The sequence below is a fragment of the Gadus chalcogrammus genome, chromosome 7 (assembly GCF_026213295.1).
Source record: "Gadus chalcogrammus isolate NIFS_2021 chromosome 7, NIFS_Gcha_1.0, whole genome shotgun sequence".
Taxonomy (NCBI): Eukaryota; Metazoa; Chordata; class Actinopteri; order Gadiformes; family Gadidae; genus Gadus; species Gadus chalcogrammus.
The window spans coordinates 32,758,957-32,779,918 of NC_079418.1; the positions used below are offsets into that span (position 1 = coordinate 32,758,957).

The 20,962-nt window shown below is 52.5% G+C and overlaps 2 protein-coding genes across 2 annotated transcripts; one reads left to right on the forward strand and one right to left on the reverse strand.

Annotated features, from left to right (window-relative positions):
* The first annotated feature begins 827 nt into the window (after positions 1-827).
* On the forward strand, positions 828-4,395 carry tmem88a (transmembrane protein 88 a). The gene is made up of 2 exons (XM_056594633.1): positions 828-1,139; positions 4,099-4,395. The coding sequence occupies exons 1-2, from the start codon at positions 828-830 to the stop codon at positions 4,393-4,395; spliced, it is 609 nt and encodes a 202-aa protein (XP_056450608.1).
* A 1,399-nt stretch (positions 4,396-5,794) lies between these two features.
* Positions 5,795-16,074, reverse strand: pcolcea (procollagen C-endopeptidase enhancer a). Its single transcript, XM_056594630.1, has 9 exons — positions 15,914-16,074; positions 12,990-13,098; positions 11,795-12,053; positions 11,281-11,405; positions 10,693-10,829; positions 10,129-10,427; positions 8,984-9,061; positions 7,917-8,084; positions 5,795-7,264 (listed from the first exon to the last, which is right to left on the reverse strand). The coding sequence occupies exons 1-9, from the start codon at positions 16,015-16,017 to the stop codon at positions 7,134-7,136; spliced, it is 1,410 nt and encodes a 469-aa protein (XP_056450605.1). The 5' UTR covers positions 16,018-16,074; the 3' UTR covers positions 5,795-7,133.
* Between the last annotated feature and the right edge of the window lie 4,888 nt (positions 16,075-20,962).

Consider the following 20,962-nt stretch of genomic DNA (forward strand, 5'->3'; position numbering starts at 1 on the left):
CGCCCGGCCGCTTCCTTCCACTGAGAGCTGTTGTGCGTGTTGGCGCTCAGACCCGCCGCTGTTTACAGCGACGCGCTGTCGTCTCCCCCGCCGTTAGACCAGGGAAAGACAGATAGAGAGTTAGAGGGAAGGATGAGAGATAGATCAGAGAAAGCAAGAAAGAAAGCAAGAAAGCAAGAACGAAAGAACGAAAAAGAACGAAGAAAGAAAGAAAGAAAAGAAAGAAAGAAGAAGAAAGAAAGAAAGGAAAGAAAGAAAAAGAAAGAAAAAGAAAAAGAAAGAAAGAAAGAAAAAGAAAGAAAGAAAGAAAGAAAGAAAGAAAGAAAGAAAGAAAGAAAGAAAGAATAATGAGAGAAAATACTCAAGTAGAAAGAAAGAAAGAAAAAAGAAGGAAAGACTTATAAAAAGTAATCCTAAAAATAGAACAATACTACAGACAGACAGACAGACAGACAGACAGACAGACAGACAGATCCTTAGACCAATGGAGAGACAGACTGGCTGGCAGACACAGAGAGAGAGAGAGAGAGAGAGAGAGAGAGAGAGAGAGAGAGAGAGAGAGAGAGAGAGAGAGAGAGAGATGAAGAGAGAGACAGAGAGATGGAGGATGATGAATTAAATACTGACGTCAGTGATGATGGTGATGATGATGATGATGATGGTGATGATGATGATGATGATGATGATGATGATGATGATGATGATGATGATGATGATGGTGAGGATGATGATGATGATGGTGATGATGATGATGATGGTGATGATGATGATGATGATGATGATGACAAAGAGGACGCTGACCTCCCCCCCCCCCCCCCTTCAGGAGGATGAGTGTGTCCGGGAACGGCACCATGGAGAAGCCCACGGTGTCGGAGCCCACTCGCTCCGAGCCGGGCTCCCCCACCAACACCCTGGGGGGGTCGGGGGTGGTGGTGCCCCCGCCCTACTCCCGGGGGGGCGCTGAGGGGGAGGGGCTGGAGCTGCGGGGGTCCCTGGACTGCTGGGCGTGCTCCGTGCTGGTCACCGCCCAGAACCTGCTGGTCGCCGTGGTGAACGGCTGTCTGGCCGCGCTCGTGTTCGGGACCATCCTCACGCCCTCGCTGGTCATGGTGGTGTTCGGCTTCCTGTGCCACTCCACCGTGAGTACGCACACACGCATACCCGCGCGCGCACGTGCGCACGCACACGCATGCACGCACACACGCAGACAGACAGGCCGACAGATAGACAGACAGACAGACAGACAGACAGACAGACAGACAGACAGACAGACAGACAGACAGGCAGGCAGGTACACACACAACCACACACACACACACACACACACACACACATACACAGCCATGCACACACTAATGCACACGCCGGCCGTACACACACACACACACAAATGCACAAACGTTCGCACAAACAAGCGTGCAAAATTGGGTGTTATTTTAGAACAAGAATGAGAGCGAGAGAGAGAGAGAGAGAGAGAAGAGAGAGAGAGAGAGAGAGAGAGAGAGAGAGAGAGAGAGGAGAGAGAGGAGAGGAGAGAGAGAGAGAGAGAGAGAGAGAGGAGAGGGAGAGAGAGAGAGAGAGAGAGAGAGAGAGAGAGAGAGAGAGAGAGAGAGAGAGAGAGAGAGGGAGAGAGAATAGGCCGGATGTGTTTCCACTCAGGTACTTTTCCATCTAAGGATGTGACACTTGTTCGTGTTGTTGTGTGCGTACACAACTTGTGTGTACATGTGTGTGTCCCTTCCTGTACTTATGAGTGTATGTATGTTCACTCCCCCCACACCCTCGTCTCTGTGGTCGTGTTGTGGTTATAAAGTTAGTCTGATCAGTTCACCATGAGGACACCAGCTTCTGCTCCAGGAGTAGATATCAATCAATTAAACATTAGAGGGTTCTAACTTAGTAGATATCAATAGATTCAACATAGGGTTCTAACTTAGTAGATATCAATCGATTAAACATTAGAGGGGTCTAACTTAGTAGATATCAATAGATTCAACATTAGAGGGGTCTAACTTAGTAGATATCAATAGATTCAACATTAGAGGGGTCTAACTTAGTAGATATCAATCGATTAAACATTAGAGGGGTCTAACTTAGTAGATATCAATAGATTCAACATTAGAGGGGTCTAACTTAGTAGATATCAATAGATTCAACATTAGAGGGGTCTAACTTGGTAGATATCCATCGATTAAACATTAGAGGGGTCTAATTTAGTAGATATCAATAGATTAAACATTAGAGGGGTCTAACTTAGTAGATATCAATCGATTCAACATTAGAGGGGTCTACAGCCCAAAATAAAGTATACATCTCAATGACATAATCTAGAAGTGTCTTTGCTTTACAACATATGTTGTTTAATAATGTGAGATTATATCATGTCATCTATCATAGACACGTGTGTGATGTCACATACATATATGTTAAAGATGAAAAGATACTAGGACTTCATATCAGCAAGACTCGCTATCAGTTCATGATCTACATCATATCAGATCAAGATCTACATCATATCAGATCAAGATCTACATCATATCAGATCAAGATCTACATCATATCAGATCAAGATCTACATCATATTAGTTCATGATCTACATCATATCAGATCATGATCTACATCATATCAGATCATGATCTACATCATATCAGATCATGATCTACATCATATCAGATCATGATCTACATCATATTAGTTCATGATCTACATCATATCAGATCATGATCTACATCATATCAGATCATGATCTACATCATATCAGTTCATGATCTACATCATATTAGTTCATGATCTACATCATATTAGTTCATGATCTACATCATATTAGTTCATGATCTACATCATATTAGTTCATGATCTACATCATATCAGATCATGATCTGCATCATATCAGATCATGATCTATATCATATTAGTTCATGATCTACATCATATTAGTTCATGATCTACATCATATTAGTTCATGATCTACATCATATCAGATCATGATCTACATCATATCAGATCATGATCTAGGTCATATTAGATCATGATCTACATCATATCAGATCATGATCTACATCATATCAGATCATGATCTAGGTCATATTAGATCATGATCTACATCATATTAGTTCATGATCTACATCATATCAGATCATGATCTAGGTCATATTAGATCATGATCTACATCATATCAGATCATGATCTACATCATATCAGATCATGATCTAGGTCATATTAGATCATGATCTACATCATATCAGATCATGATCTACATCATATCAGATCATGATCTAGGTCATATTAGTTCATGATCTACATCATATCAGATCATGATCTACATCATATCAGATCATGATCTAGGTCATATTAGATCATGATCTACATCATATCAGATCATGATCTACATCATATCAGATCATGATCTACATCATATCAGATCATGATCTACATCATATCAGATCATGATCTAGGTCATATTAGATCATGATCTACATCATATCTTAATAAGACCTCCACCCAGCTCTGGTCCTGGTCCTAGTCCTCACCCTGACCTCTGTCCCGTCCTGGTCCTAACCCTAACCCTGACCCCTGTCCCGTCCTGGTCCCGGTCCACAGCCTGACCCCCGTCCCCTGTACCCTGTCCCGTCCTGGTCCTCACCCTGACCCCCGTCCCCTGTACCCTGTCCCGTCCTGGTCCTCACCCTGTCCCCCGTCCCGTCCTGGTCCTCACCCTGACCCCCGTCCCGTCCTGGTCCTCACCCTGACCCCCGTCCCGTCCTGGTCCTCACCCTGACCCCCGTCCCGTCCTGGTCCTCACCCTGACCCCCGTCCCGTCCTGGGTCCTCACCCTGACCCCCGTCCCGTCCTGGTCCCGGTCCGTCCTCACCCTGACCCCTGTCCCGTCCCAGTCCTGGTCCTCACCCTGTCCCCTGTCCCGGTCCTGGTCCTCACCCTGTCCCCTGTCCCGTCCCGGTCCTGGTCCTCACCCTGTCCCCCGTCCCGTCCTGGTCCTCACCCTGTCCCCTGTCCCGGTCCTGGTCCTCACCCTGTCCCCCGTCCCGTCCTGGTCCCGGTCCTGGTCCTCACCCTGTCCCCCGTCCCGTCCCGTCCAGGTCCAGCCCCACGGGACCTCGCTGTACTGCTCCGACCTGCTGGAGGACGGGGGCTGCGTGGCCCTGCTGGTGGTGGGCTTCCTGCTGCTGCCCCCCCTGCTGGTGCTGGCCCTGGCCGCCTACTGCCGGCTGGCCCGCCACCTGCAGCTGGGCCTCTGCTTCGTGCCCTACAGCCGCGCCGTCTACAAGAACCTGCCCGCCGCCCGGCACCGCGGCCCGGGGGCCCGCGGCTGCTGCGGGGGGGGGCCCCCGGGGGCCGTGGGGGACCGGGAGGGAAAGGGGAGCGTCTGGGTGTGAGGGGGAGGGAGGGGGGAGGGGGGAGGGGGGGGGGGAAGGGGAGCGTCTGGGTGTGAGGGGGAGGGAGGGGGGAGGGGGGAGGGGAGCGTCTGGGTGTGAGGGGGAGGGAGGGGGGGAGGGGGGAGGGGGGAGGGGGGAGGGGAGCGTCTGGGTGTGAGGGGGAGGGAGGGGGGAGGGGAGCGTCTGGGTGTGAGGGGGAGGGAGGGGGGGAGGGGGGAGGGGGGAGGGGAGCGTCTGGGTGTGAGGGGGAGGGAGGGGGGAGGGGGGAGGGGAGCGTCTGGGTGTGAGGGGGAGGGAGGGGGGGAGGGGGGAGGGGAAGGGGAGCGTCTGGGTGTGAGGGGGAGGGAGGGGGGGAGGGGGGAGGGGAAGGGGAGCGTCTGGGTGTGAGGGGGAGGGAGGGGAGGAGGGGGAGAAAGGGGGGAGAGAGGAAAGAGAAGTGTAAAGGAGAGGAGGTGAGGGAGGAGGAGATGAGGGAAGGAGACGAGGGGAGGAGACGAGGGGAGGTGAGTCCGTCCATAAATCCGTTGGTCTGGGCGACGACCGATCGGAGAGAAGATGTCCTTGAAGAAGGACCCTTTGAGGTGACTTTGCTGCGCCAGACCCCAGCCACTGTACAGCTCATTGTAATTAATCATCTGATAATAATTGCTGTGACATATTAGACGGGGGCCTCATGTTGACTCCATCCAGATGTGTTTTTACAAACCTTTTTAATAAAATTCTGCCATGTATTCACAGCTGTGTCTCATGTTTGGACAGAAAATAAAGTCTTCCACCATGGCTACGAGCCTATTGGATTACAGAGAGAGAGAGAGAGAGAGAGGGGCGGGGGAGGGGGAGGAGAGGGGGGAGAGAGGTGAGGGGGAGGGAGAGGTGAGGGGGAGGGATGGAGAAAGAGAGGAGAGGGGGAAAGAGATGAGGGTGAGAGAGGGGCGGGGGAGGGGGAGGGGGAGGAGAGGGGGGAGAGAGGTGAGGGGGAGGGTGAGGTGCGGGGAGAGAGGGATGAGAGGGAGAGAGGGGTGAGGGGGAGGGTGAGGTGCGGGGAGAGAGGGATGAGAGGGAGAGAGGGGGAGAGAGAGGTGAGGGGGAGGGTGAGGTGCGGGGAGAGAGGGATGAGAGGGAGAGAGGGGGAGAGAGAGGTGAGGGGAGAGAGACGGGGGGGAGAGAGAGGGGGGGGGAGAGAGGTGAGGGGGAGAGAGACGGGGGGAGAGAGACGGGGAGAGAGAGGGGGGGGAGAGAGAGGTGAGGGGGAGAGAGACGGGGGGAGAGAGACGGGGAGAGAGAGGGGGGGGAGAGAGAGGTGAGGGGAAAAGCGAGGCAGAGAGTGAGAGAATGAAGGAAAGAGAGTGAGAGAGTTGTGACATCATCAGTGCCTTTTATGCGTGTCGTTCTTTTCCTTCCAGCCGTGTCGTCCTAATAAGGGTGTGGAACTCGGTGGTGACGTAACTTGTTTTTGGTTATGATGTAAATTACGCAGAATGGGACACATGTCAGCTAGAGGCTGTGAGGAAATGAAACATGAAATGAATAGCAACTACATAAGCATACGTAAAATAATTCATGATAGCTGGAACGGATCTCATTTGCAGGACACTGCAGTCCAGTCTCCAAAGAATGAATGCAAGAAGAGCAAATAATGATATTACGTGCACCGTGTCCGTGAAGTGTATATCTCTTCGAGAAGGCACTGGAAGTAGATAAAGCGTTGTGATATTCCCCGTGACCACCAGAGGGAGACAGAGATCGCTGAACAGCGAGTCAGCGCGCTACGAACACATGGTCCTGATTAGCGGTAACAAACTGTTTCGACAGTTAAAATAACGACTTATAAATCCTTTATTTATACATAAATTACAATTTAAAGTCAGGAATTTGTTCTTACGTAAGACAAAGTGGTATATTCCACTGCGGTGAAGGGAAAACTGTTGGTTTGCCACAAACACATCTTATTGCTAGAATACAGTTTTCGTTTGTTGGTACGATCCCTGGATTTCGATGTTGTGAAATGTGGTGGTGGTGTGGGGGTCTCAGTCCTTCAAAGGTTTTGGGGTCACCAGGGCCTGGCTGTGGGTGGTGTACGCCTGGTAGGGTTAACAGGGCGGTGGGTTGTGTAGATTGAGTGTAGCCCTGGTGGGTGGTGTAGGCCTAGTGGGTGGTGTAAGCGTTTGTGGCTGGTGTAGGCCTATTGGGTGGTGTAGGCCTGGTGGGTGGTGTAGGCCTGGTGGGTGGTGTTCTCCTATTGGGTGGTGAAGGCCTGGTGGGTGGTGTAGGCCTGGTGGGTGGTGTTGTCCTGGAGGGTGGTTAGGCCTAGTGGGTGGTGTAGTCTTAGTGGCCTGGTTAACAGGGCTGCTTGCCCAGGCTGGTCGGCAGGTTGTGGGTGGTGTAGGCCTGGTTAACAGGGCTGCTTGCCCAGGCTGGTCAGCAGGTTGTGGGTGGTGTAGGCCTGGTTAACAGGGCTGCTTGCCCAGGCTGGTCGGCAGGTTGTGGTTGGTGTAGGCCTGGTTAACAGGGCTGCTTGCCCAGGCTGGTCGGCAGGTTGTGGTTGGTGTAGGCCTGGTTAACAGGGCTGCTTGCCCAGGCTGGTCGGCAGGTTGTGGTTGGTGTAGGCCTGGTTAACAGGGCTGCTTGCCCAGGCTGGTCGGCAGGTTGTGGGTGGTGTAGTCTTGGTGGCCTGGTTAACAGGGCTGCTTGCCCAGGCTGGTCGGCAGGTTGTGGGTGGTGTAGTCTTAGTGACCTGGTTAACAGGGCTGCTTGCCCAGGCTGGTCAGCAGCTTGCCGTGGGGGGTCTTGTAGAGGGCGGTGAAGGCCCCGTGGCTCAGCGTGCCGCGGCCGTCCTCATCGACCCCGCCCATCAGGATGTAGTCCGCCCCTGAGGAAGAACGAGTGTTAGCTCACACAGCGCGGGGTCCAGCGAGGCTCAAAGGCCTCCCAGCATGTTAGCATAGCATCCTGGTGTGTACACACAGCCTCCCAGCATGTTAGCATAGCATCCTGGTGTGTAAACAAAGCCTCCTAGCATGTTAGCATAGCATCCTGGTGTGTAAACAAAGCATTCCGGCCTGTTAGCATAGCCTCCTGGAGTGTAAACATAGCCTCCTAGCATGTTAGCATAGCATCCATATTGTGTAGACATAGCCTCCTAGCAGGTTAGCATATTCTCTGGCCATGTTAGCACAGCCTCCTAGCAGGTTAGCATAGCATCCTGGTGTGTAAACATAGCCTTCCGGCCTGTTAGCATAGCCTCGTGGAGTGTACGCATAGCCTCCTAGCATGTTAGCATAGCGTCCTGAAGTGTAAACATGGCTTCCTAGCATGTTAGCATCCTGGTGTGAAAACATAGCATCCCGGCCTGTTAGCATAGCCTCCTAGCATGTTAGCATAGCCTCATGGAGTGTAAACATTGCCTCCTAGCAGGTTAAAATAGCCTCCTAGCATGTTAGCATGCCCTTAACCCCTAAGCATAGCCTCCAGGTGTGTTAGCTTGCCCTCCTAGCGCGTTAGCCCCCGCGGCGCGGCCGTACCTTTCCTCAGCACCGGGCACTTCCTGCACTGCGCCACCATCTTGACGGTGCGGGCGGCGCCCTCGGTGACGGACAGACGGCCCTCCTTGTAGGTCCTGATGAGGGTCACGCTCACGTGCACGGACCCCCGGGGCCCCGGAGTCAGGGCCGTGACCTTACCCGTCAGCACTGAGGAGGGGGGGGGAGGAGGAGGAGGAGGAGGGGAGGGGGAGGAGGGGGAGGAGGAGGAGGGGGAGAAGGGGGGGAGGAGGAGGAGGAGGAGGAAGGGGGAGGAGGAGGAGGGGGAGAAGGGGGGGAGGAGGAGGAGGAGGAGGAGGAGGAGGAGGAGGAGGAGGAGGAGGAGGAGGAGGAGGAGGAGGAGGAGGAGGGGAGGGGGAGGAGGAGGAGGAGGAGGAGGGAGAGGAGGAGGAGGGGAAGGAGGGGGGAGGAGGAGGAGGAGGAGGAGGAGGAGGAGGAGGAGGAGGAGGGGGAGGAGGAGGAGGAGGAGGAGGAGGAGGAGGGGGAGGAGGGGGAGGAGGAGGAGGAGGAGGAGTAAATCTTTACATTCAGAGCATTTAGCAGATGCTTTTATCCAAAGCGACTTACAATAAGTCCACTTGTCAGCGGAAAGAGAAACAACAATATATCTCTGTGGGTACAGTAAGGATGTTCATAGAACCAAGTGCCAAGCACTAACCATCACTAGGTTAACCCATCCCCCGTATGCAACAGGGATAGCTAGGGTAAGATGCTACACCATGCTAAGCACTATTCTTAAGTGCAGGGACATAAAACAGACAATAAGTGTGATGTAACTACAAATAATAGGAATCTCTAAAAAGTAATTTGGTTAACTACACAAGTTCTACTACACAGGCACCTTACTTAAGAACTGCGTAGTAAAGGGCAAAGTTGAGTGCATAGTTAGTGCGAGTATTATCTCAGAGGTGTGACATCACTGCATTCAGGTGAAATGATCGTTTGGAACCCGTTGGGTTTTGAATTGATTGGCTGAAGTTAAATCAGTGGGAAGTGGATTGGTTGCGCGGTGACTCCGCTCGTCTGTGATTGGCCAAGGAGGGACTCACCAAATTCGCTGGCGCAGTAGCTGGTCTTGATGGTTCCGTCCCTCTTGCAGGCCTTGGCACACAGCGGGTTCCCCATCACTAGGACAGAGGACAGACACACGGTTCTACTGGAGGAACCGGCCCCTCTCTCTGAGGCCGACCCCATCACTAGGACAGAGGACAGACACACGGTTCTACTGGGGGAACCGGCCCCTCTCTCTGAGGCCGACCCCATCACTAGGACAGAGGACAGACACACGGTTCTACTGGGGGAACCGGCCCCTCTCTCTGAGGCCGCCCCCATCACTAGGACAGAGGACAGACACACGGTTCGGTTGGGGGAACCGGCCCCTCTCTCTGAGGCCGCCCCCATCACTAGGACAGAGGACTGACACACGGTTCTACTGGGGGAACCGGCCCCTCTCTCTGAGGCCGACCCCATCACTAGGACAGAGGACAGACACACGGTTCTACTGGGGGAACCGGCCCCACTCTCTGAGGCCGACCCCATCACTAGGACAGAGGACTGACACACGGTTCTACTGACCAGCAGACATCAGTCTGTAATAAACAGACAGAGAGGACGGCCTCCACCACACCATCCAATAGAGAAGGATCATAGTGAATGTTCACACACACGGACCCACACAGAGTCTCACACACACACACACACACACACACACACACACACACACACACACACACACACACACACACACACACACACACACACACACACACACACACACACACACACACACACACACACACAGACAAACACACACCCCCACACACGCAGACCCACACAGTCACACACACACACACACAGACAAACACACACACCCACACACACAGACCCACACAGAGTCACACACACACACACGCACACACATACACACACACACACAGATAGATAGAGAGACACACAAACACAGATAGAGAGACACACACACACAGATAGAGAGAAACACACACACACACACACACACAGACCCACACAGAGTCTCACACACACACACACACACACACATACAACCCCACATACACACAACCCCACACACACACACACACACACACACACACACACACACACACACACACACACACACACACACACACACACACACACACACACACACACACACACACACAGGGCCCCTCCGTACCCGGTCTCTTCCCGTTCCCGGGTCTGGGGGCTCCGTTCAGGCCCGGTGTGACCCTGGTCCGGGTCCGGGGGGGCTTCACCCCCCTGGGCTTCACGGTGGTGGTGGTGGTGGGGGCGGGGGTGGTGGTGGTGGGGGCGCGGGTGGTGGTCGTCCTGGTAACGGGCCGGTCCAGCCTGGGGGCGGAGTCGACGGCGGTGCCGTGGGGGACGGCGGTGTAGCTCGCCAAGAAGCCGTCGGAGGTCACGCTGAGGTCAGACACAAACTGGACCAGCAGCACGTTGCCGTTGGAAACCAGCGGCCTGGGGGGGGGGGGGAGGGGAGGAGGAGGGGAGGAGGGGGTGAGGAGGAGTGGAGGAGAGGAGGAAGAGGGGAGGAGGGGAGGAGGGGAGGTGGGGAGGGTGAGGAGAGAAAGGAGAGGAGGGGAGGGGGGAGGAGGGGAGGGGGGAGGAGGGGAGGAGGTGAGGGGAGGATGAGCCAGAGATGAGAGGCAGCTTTATTTCAGCAGGGTTGATGTATCATCAGGTCTCCTCTGAGAGGAGGCCCCGCCCCCGGGTCGGTACTGACTCAGGCGCTCTGTCGCCGCAGAACTTCCCGATCAGTCGGGAGTTGTCTCTCTCCCCGCCGTTGAAGAAGGCCACGTAGTCGAAGCGGCAGTAGGTGTCTGCCTCCAGCAGGAACTTATCAAACTTCACCATGATGACCTGAGACACACACACACACACACACACACACACACACACACACACACACACACACACACACACACACACACACACACACACACACACGGTACACATGTACAATCAAACTTGAGTACTGCCTTTTACAACCTGACCTCTGTCTCTGCCTTGTTTGACGCTACTGTGGGACCTCTGCCGCTATGTGTGGGGCCCCTAGTGCTCTCCTACCCCCCTGCAAGGAGGGACCCTCTCCTGAGGTCCTCCTCGAGGTTCCTTCGCTCTGTGTTCGGGGTAGATATCCCCTTACGTCCTACTTTGGTGTCGGTGGTGTAGGATGTGGGGCCTGCTCTTTGAGGCGTTCCTGTGATTCAGTCAACTGTCCCGACTCTGGTGCGTCGGCTCCACAGACGGGAGGCTGAGACCGGGAGAGGAGCGTCTGCGTGTGCGTGACGGTGGAGGTGTGGGTGGGTACCATGCCCGGGTCCACGGTGATGAGCCAGGAGCAGCTGGTCCCTGGTGGGTACTTGTTCATGGGCCAGCCGGGTGTGGTGATCTCTCCCTGGGCCTTGGTGATCCTCCCCCCGCAGAACTGTTGCTCTGGACTCGTTAAGGTGGAAAACTAACGTTAGGACTCGTTATGGTAAGGACTCGTTAAGGTTAGGACTTGTTAAGGTTAGGACTCGTTAATGTTAGGACTCGTTAAGGTAAGGACTCGTTAAGGTTAGGACTCGTTAATGTTAGGACTCGTTAAGGTTTGGACGCGTTAAGGTTAGGACTCATTAATGTTAGGGCTCGTTAACTTTAAGACTCATTAACGTGAACATAAACGTCAGGACTCGTAAAAACGTAAAAACAACATATTTTCCCGCTAGTTTTTCCTCAAAATGATCAATATCCAAAGTCTAATTTTTACTTATGGCGGCAATAACGCAGATCCATACTGAGTTAATGTGCTACCTGTCAGCATGCGGTAACATCTTTCTTACCGTCAGTGGTGGGCGCGATGCCGCTGAAGTAGGCCACGAAGCCGCGGCCCTGGTTCCCGTCGTCGGAGACCATGTCCAGCATCAGGGTGTTGCTGGTGGAGATCAGCGCGCCGGGCCGGAACGTTCCACAGAAGCGCCCCAGCTTCTGCTTCATGTTGGAGTGGCCGTTGTACGCGTCCAGGTAGTCATAGCGACAGAGCGAGTCCGCCTCCAGGTCCATCACACGGAACGTCAGCATGACCACGTTGCCTTCGGGGACCTGGCAGTTGTAACAATTTACATTTTTTACATTTTAGGGGATTCTGCTGAAGCTTTTATCCAGAGCGACTTACAAGTTTCGCTCACACATTCACACACCAGGCAGAGACACCCCAGGCGACACCCAGCCCGTCAGGAGCATTCAGGGGGAGGCGTCTCGCTCAGGGACACATCAACTACCACAAAGCTGGGAGGAGCCGGGGATCGGACTAGCAACCTTCCGGTCACCCCCTAACCCATTCTTAAATTTAGGGAATTTAGCGGAAGGTTTTACCCGAAGCGACTGACAACGGTTCAGACACACATTCATGGCAGACAGCCAGCGTGCGACGCCGTCAGGTGAGGCGTCACCGGACGGCGTCTCGCTCAGGTGAGGCGTCACCTGACGGCGTCTCGCTCAGGTGAGGCGTCACCTGACTGCGTCTCGCTCAGGTGAGGCGTCACCTGACTGCGTCTCGCTCAGGTGAGGCGTCACCTGACTGCGTCGCACTCAGAGACAACGAGGGACACTCAGCTCGGAGGAGCCGGGGATCGAACTAGCAACCTTTCGGTTACAAGTCAACCCTCGCTACCTGCTAGGCTAAAGTGACGTCCTGCACGCCGGAGAGCAGACAGAGAGCTGGACCCCAGGGGGGGGACCCCACAGGGGGCGGACCACCCGGGGCGGACCACCGGGGGCGGACCCCAGGGGGCGGACCACCGGGGGCGGACCCCAGGGGGCGGACCCCACAGGGGGCGGACCACCCGGGGCGGACCACCGGGGGCGGACCCCAGGGGGCGGACCACCGGGGGCGGACCCCAGGGGGCGGACCCCGGGGGCGGACCACCGGGGGCGGACCACCGGGGGCGGACCCCGGGGGCGGACCACCGGGGGGCGGACCCCAGGGGGCGGACCCCAGGGAGCGGACCCCAGGGGGCGGACCCACCGGAGACCCACCGTGATGCGCCAGGTGCACTTGCTGTTGGGTTTGTAGTAGCTGGGGAAGTCCTCACTGCCCACGAAGCCGGAGTCCGACACCAGGTCACCGCCACACTGGAAGACCGGCCTGCAGACGGGAGGTCACGGGGTCAGAGGACGACAGACAGCGTCAGCACACCCCGGGTAGCTTAGCAATAGAAAATAGGATAATCTCCAGACCCATGTATATCTTTATAAATCCCTAAAACTAAATTAAAGTGTGTTCATAATCCATGAGAAGGAACCTAAAGGAGGGATTGTTGCGATCCATAAATGTAATCCATTACTTTAATACGCAAATGTGATATATTACTTTAATATTCAAAGGAAATATACTAATTTAAACTTTCTTTGTGAGGATGAGGTGATATTGTGATATATGAATAATAACCCTCTTGCTGGGTAAGGTAGGATATAGTTGACGTGATGATCTGTTATAACTCTGATATGATCTGTTTCATCAGTATTACTACACTCCCCTGGGCATTTGCACGTTTTGAGATAGGCCTACATTCCTGCCGTCACAAATAACTAATAACTAAATCACTGGAATGACTCGAAGAATTCTAGGAATATTGCAACACTCAGCAGAAAGTAATCTACTATACTTCACAAGAGCGTTTCTTGGAAGCAACAGGAGATGGACGAGTGGAATTACTGGAACTTTCCACAGCCTCTGGTCTGGCTAACTTCAGACACATCATTAGCATCACTAGTTCTTCCAACGTGGGTCAAAATAGCCTCAAATATCCAACAGTAAGCTGCATTCCTCCAATATTACCTCATAGTCGTCACGCCGTTTCATGCGGTAATGAGACAACAAAACACTAAGACTTGTTTACTCTGAGTCCCGAAGGATAGGAAACAGACTATTGAAAGAAACAGATCGCTCGCCAAAAACATCCCCTCAGAGTAAACAAAACAGTAAGTCTTGTTTACTCTGTGTCTCAAGACGGCCCCATGGGCAGGAAACAGACTATTGAAAGAAACTGATCGCTCGCCAAAAACCTCCCTCAGATATTTTATGTCAGCATAAACGCTGCTCTCCAATCTGAGGCTGGGGGCTAAAGCAGGACGGGGTCCAGAGTTAGGTTCTAGTATCTCACTGGATTAGAAAGCTTGTGTTGCAATACTTCCAGTGTCTTATCTCTACATCTACTGAGGTATTTATGGTGTTGTGGGAGATGATCTTAACGTATCATTAGACCCACTGTCGGCTTCAGCAGGACAGAGAGCCGAAAAGCAGTAAATCAGAGGCTGTGGTTCAGACAACTGAAGCTGCGAGCGTCTATGCAGACCAACTCTGTCCCTCACGCAAAGAAACGCTCACTAACTGAAGCAGCAGAAAGGGAGAAATGCACTTGGCCCGTTCAGGCTTCAAGGAAATCGGTCACGAAGCACGATTTGAAGAATCTTTGCTGCTCGTCCAATATTGATCTCCGGCTCGTTACAGTTGTTGATGTAGAAAGGTTGGGAGCGATCAGAAAGCTCTGGAACAAATCCGAACTTCCTGAATGCGTGCCATATCTGAGGCACATGAAATCCTTCAGCGTAAACGTTCAAACAAACGTTTCTTTCCTAGAAAAATACTTCTCAACCAGAGTAAAGAATAAATAATTATAATCTTCAAGGCTGGCTGTGTGGGACGCGACTCTTTGAGCCAGGAAAACAGACCCCACAGGCAGAATAACATCTGGAAACATCTGGGTCAACTCTGAGTCACGGCAGCTAGAGCCTGACTCGCTCAGCGGGTCCAACAACAACAGCAGGAGGCTGCGACCACACCACAGACCAGGGGGACAGACAGACAGACAGACAGACAGACAGACAGACAGACAGACAGACAGACAGACAGACAGACAGACAGACAGACAGACAGACAGACAGACAGACAGACAGACAGACAGACAGACAGACACACAGACAGACAGACAGACGGACACAAAGACACACAGATATGCAGACACTTAAAAACAGAGGATGTGAGTGGGTTTGTTAGTGTGTGTTTGTTTGGTTGTGTGTGTATGTGTGTGGTGTGTTAGTTTGTGTGTGTGTGTGTGTGTGTGTGTGTGTGTGTGTGTGTGTGTGTGTGTGTGTGTGTGTGTGTGTGTGTGTGTGTGTGTGTGTGTGTGTGTGTGTGTGTGTGTGTGTGTGTGTGTGTGTGTGCGGAGTTTAGTTGTTCTGTGTGTGTGTGGTGTGTAGTTGTGTGTGTGTTGGAGGATGGTGGTCTTTGGTCTTCATCGTTATCGTCTGATGCCATGATACGTTTATTAAATCTTCTTCACTATTTATCATCTAGCAGAACAAATCCCACATAGCGTCTACAGCTGCTGTCCTTTGAGGTACGTGCCACTATGAGCAGGTAGGGGCTAGGGTTAAGGGTTAGGGTTAGGGTTAGGGGGAGGGTGAGGGTTAGGGGTTAGGGTTAGGGGTTAAGATGAGGGTTAGGGGGAGGGTTAGGGGTTAGTGTGAGGGTTACGGTTAAGGGTTAGGGTTAGGGGGAGGGTTAGGGTTAGGGTCAGGGTTAGGGGTAGGGTTAGGGTCAGGGTTAGGGTCAGGGTTAGGGGTTAGGATGAGAGTTAGGGTGAGGGTTAGGGTTAGGGGTAGGGTTAGGGTCAGGGTTAGGGGTTAGGATGAGAGTTAGGGTAAGGGGTAGGGTTAGGGTCAGGGTTAGGGTCAGGGTTAGGGGTTAGGATGAGAGTTAGGGTGAGGGTTAGGGTTAGGGGTAGGGTTAGGGTCAGGGTTAGGGTCAGGGTTAGGGGTTAGGGTGAGGGTTAGACAGTCACCTCACCTCTACAGAATGCCTCCTCATCCCACCCCCTAAGGCGCTGCGATCGGCCTGAGGAGCCGTGTGAGTGCGATGCCTGGAGGTTCCTATCTGAATGGAGGGTGGAGGTCCTCACCTGGTGAAGTTGCTCTGCTGGGCGCAGGTTGCAGCCAGGAGCCATGCAGCGCTGAGGTACAGCAGGAAGGAGCGGGCCATCAACACACACCCGGGACGATCCATGATGCAGAGTCCTCAGCGAGCTACAGCACACTGCAGAGGAGACGTTGGGAGAAGGAGGGGAGACGAGAGGGAGGGAGGAGGGGAGGCTTTCTGGAGAGGGCAGAGAGAGAGAGAGAGAGAGAGAGAGAGAGAGAGAGAGAGAGAGAGAGAGAGAGAGAGAGAGAGAGAGAGCTGTAGACGTTGGTGAAAGTTCTCGATCGTGGTTAGGAACGGTTCAGGGAGGAGGGACTGAGAGAGGGAAGTGAGTAGGAGTTTGAGAGCGGGGGTGAAGTTGTTGGAAGAGAGGGACCGAGAGAGAGGGATCCTAACAGCTCACCGCACACAGCAGGGGGGAGACGATGGGGGGTGATTCAGGCGGGGGAGGGCGGTCGGTGAAGAAACGTATGATTAACACCAGATGGCTTCCCTCCCCCATAACAACCCTGGACCCAGGGCCGGCCAGAGGGGCATCCAGGGAGAGAGGGGGTCTGAGGAGACCTTTAATCCCCTCCAGAGGGATCGCTAACGTCTCTGGTCTGGAGGCATTCCTCCAGCATTAGGACATTTCACAATGTGGCCGACTATTACCGCAACAATCGGGGGTATTTTGACCGTTTCCGGAAGTTTTCGGTAACGTGGTTGAATAGTTACCGAAAGCCCGATCCTCGGTCGGGCTTGGGGGGGGGTGATGGTGTGTCAGGCCTGGGGGGTGACGGTAGGTCAGGCCTGGGGGGTGAAGGTGTGTCAGGGCTGGGGGGTGACGGTGGACCGGGGGGGGGGTGAAGGTGTGTCAGGGCTGGGGGGTGACGGTAGGTCAGGCCTGGGGGGTGACGGTGGACCGGGGGGGGGGGGGGGTGAAGGTGTGTCAGGGCTGGGGGGTGACGGTAGGTCAGGCCTGGGGGGTGACGGTGGACCGGGGGGGGGGTGAAGGTGTGCGGGGCCGCGGGGCTGACGCGTGTGCAGGTGGAGCGACGGCGCTTGGAGCCTGCGGGGCTGTGAAGCCCAACATGTCCGCGTCTCCCCCGCATTCCTCCAGAATAAACTCATAAACAGCAGACCCTCGTGTTACACTGTAATCCGAACCCCAACCAACACATCGTGGACTCATGAACCCCGGGGGGAACACAACCCGCCAAGGGGAGCCACTCTCAAGTACCAGAGCGTTTGGAGTACCTCTTACACCTTTTATTGTATGTTTTACGTCCTGGCACTTAAAAATAGTACTCTGCGTTGTGTAGCATCTTATCCTAGCTACCTTTGGTGAATACGGGGAATGGGTTACCCTAGCGATTGCTACTGCTTGGCACTTGGTTGTCTGAGCATCCTTACTGTACCGACAGCGATATATTGTGTTTCTCTTTCTTTTGACAAATGGACTTATTGACTCTTTGGGTGAAAGCGTGTGAGGTCAGTGGTTCGGTGTGGTCTCCCTCTGGGACGATGGCTCTGTGCTGAGGACGCGTCTGCTGAGCTGAACAGAGGGAGACGTCCGCAGGGAGAAGAGCCACAGCTGGAGGGGCTGGATCCAGACAGAGGAGGTCTGGGGGTCTGGATCCAGACAGAGGAGGTCTGGGGGTCTGGATCCAGACAGAGGAGGTCTGGGGGTCTGGATCCAGACAGAGGAGGTCTGGGGGTCTGGATCCAGACAGAGGAGGTCTGGGGGTCTGGATCCAGACAGAGGAGGTCTGGGGGTCTGGATCCAGACAGAGGAGGTCTGGGGGTCTGGATCCAGACAGAGGAGGTCTGGGGGTCTGGCTGCTCGGGGAAGTGACGGCAGACCACTGAGGTCTTTAGGAAGGATTTTACCAGATTTATGTTTTTGGAATATTCATATTTTTTGTGTTGAAGACACAAAGGCTGCTGTCTGCCGACTTGAGTCTTTCAGATAATGTCCAAGAAGGAGCATATAATCCCCTTTCAAAATTAATTGAAATAACAATGTATTGTAATTTTGGGGTTAGGAAAAAAAGTCATCGGATTTGAAGGGTTGACTAAACTGGTTGAAAGTTAATCAAATAACATCAATGAGATAGACCTACGATAATAATACAAAGGTCGGAGAAAAAGAGGAGCGCAAATAGATCAGAAAATACCCCAAAAAATCTTGAAATCAGTAACGAAAAATCTGAAGTCCAACAGAGTTAAAGTATTGGACGTGTTGGTCTGGTAGATCCTCTCCATGGTGAGATCAACAGAGTTAGGGTTAGGGTTAGGGTTAGGGTTAGGGTTAGGATAACCCTAACCCTAACCCTAACCCTAATAGTATTGGACGTGTTGGTGAGTTAGATCCTGTCCATGGGGAGATCAGATTAAGGTCAGACGTGTTCAGTGCGAACCGGGTCTGACCAGATAGAGAAGGAATGTGTGTGAGTGTGAGTGTGAGTGTGTGTGTGTGTGTGGGGGGGGGGGTCTGACATTTAAACCAAAGGGGAACCGGACATTCCCGGTTCTCCTGCCCAAACCCTGGAGAACGGAGTCGCACATTCCTCTCAGACAGTCATCGGAGGAAACAGAGTGTTTATGTGTTTGTGGGGGGTAGGTTGATTGTGCGTGTGTGTGTGTGTGTGTGTGTGTGTGTGTGTGTGTGTGTGTGTGTGTGTGTGTGGATCTGTGACTGGTCTGGGTCAGTCAGCCCCCCCACAGAGACCTCACTCACATACAAATAGCACGGCAGGAGAACGTTCTAGAACGCCTACGATGTTGTTCTAGATCTAGAAGAGGTTTAGGTGCGTTCTAGAACATTCCGATTCCGAATCCGGAACCTTCTCGAAAGTTCCACAGTGCCAAAGTTTGGCAGGCAGGCTACAGCACGCAGAGTGGACCGTACCATCTGCAGACGGGAGGGGACACACATCTACTATAGCAGGCAGAGTGGACCGTACCATCTACAGACGGGAGGGGACACAACTACAATAGCCGGAAGATTGGACCGTACCATATGCAGACTGGAGGGGTTCACACGTCTACTGTGAACGTTATTCTCCTCTCTCCACGCGCATTCTTTGTGGCCAAGATGCTAAGAATAACTCAGATGTCAGAAGGGAAGTTTGGAAGATTAAGCGTGTAAGAGTAACAATTAAACAACATGGACTATATTCTGACAGCTGAAATTGGTGATCAGTATAATCAGTCTCGACAGCGCCGAACCACGACTGGTATAAGCTTTTGTTTCGAGGGGCTATAGTTATAAACGCTGGGTTAGGTTTTAGCTTTAGTTTAGTGAGGTGAAGAAATTCCTTCCTTTCCGAGTCAGGGATGAAGATACTCTATGATAGGTAGTCGGAGTCCGGCTTTCCCCTCCAGAAAGGACACAGTTAGTATTGTGGTACAGTAGTACTTAGGACCAATAATTGACATTTAAAATTATATGAATTATAGTTAAATAACACGACGCAATTAATCCATAATAAAACAGGAGCGGTGGTGACACCTGGCGGCCGTATGGTGTAACTGGGATGAGTCATCTCAGGGGGCGGGGCTTAGACCCTGCCGCTAATATGGAGCATACACATTCAACACTGTCTGTTACTGTACGAACGAACACGATTTACACCGCTGCCGTTATTTTCGGGATTGATAATGTCTTCATTAGTAGTGCCTTAGTAGTAATGTCAAATTTCAGCGCGTCAAGTAATACCGGCATTTTGTTTTTTACCGTGTTTGAAGGACCTCCAGTTTGTCGGCTTCACCGGGAGGTGGCGTCGTGGCAACAGCTCGAGATGACGTCATTCAGCAACAGCACATATGTCACCAAAACGTGTGTGAAGATACGTTAATGTTTTGAACATTGTTCCTCGTGCTTATTTTGCGTATCTCACGCGCCCTACCTACGTGTGTGTGTGTGTGTGTGTGTGTGTGTGTGTGTGTGTGTGTGTGTGTGTGTGTGTGTGTGTGTGTGTGTGTGTGTGTGTGTGTGTGTGTGTGTGTGTGTGTGTGTGTGTGTGTGTCACAGCATACACAAAAGAAATCACACATCCAAAGTATTTTTTTTCCAATATACATATATTTCATGATGTTCATCAATATAATAACACATTGATAGATTTACACTACAGTTATTTTATGTACTTCTGTTTTTCAATTAAATTTCCACTCATTTACACAGACGCAAACTCCTTGACGTTCTAATCCCATATCAAATGACAGCACAATAAATCGATCGATATAAAACCAAAAGATAAACAAATAACAAAATAAAGTGTGGACTGAGCACGTTGCCGGCAGCCCCTGGGTCCGTCCCTCCTGATAGGCCCAGGGGCCGGGGCCAACGCGGGCCCCTAGCCCCACCAGTCACTAAGAAACACTAAACAGCCGCTTCTCCAGAAGAAAATAATAAAAAGGTTTTTTTCTATGGGTATTGATATTGGATACGGGAGCGACCGTCGAACACGAACCACAGAACCACCCGGAGCGTTCTGGACGACGGTTAACTCTGTTCCCTCCGCCGCCGTCCCACCGTCGTCCCACTCTGTTCTTGGCGTTCACCAAACAGTGCTTTTACACAAACAGATCATGGAACGTGGAGCAAAGAAAAGTCATATGTGGGGGTTCGTTTTTTATAATTTCTTTAAAAATAAAAGTTGATTTCTAGGACATTGTATCTTGAATGGCGACCCTCTCCGGGGGAATCAGAGACTCGAAAGGGTCCCTCCTTAGGCTGCGTCTCTGCCATGAGGGGCGAGTGGTTAGCCTTAGCCTCTTTGTTATGCTGTTTGTCCCCCCCCTCCCTCTGTGCTTTCAAACCAAGCTCTCAATGTGCACCTCATAATCTGGACTAACACGTCCATCGCTCCCCCCATGAGTTAAACACAGCCTTTATCGAGATCTCTGATCCGTTTTCCCGGAGAAGACGACAACACGCTACAACATTTAGCCCAACGTCGTGTTTCCCGCCAAAAACCAACCAAACTAAACTAAACGACAAACAAGTGCTGTTGTGTTCGAATACGCACACTTCTCCTCTCAC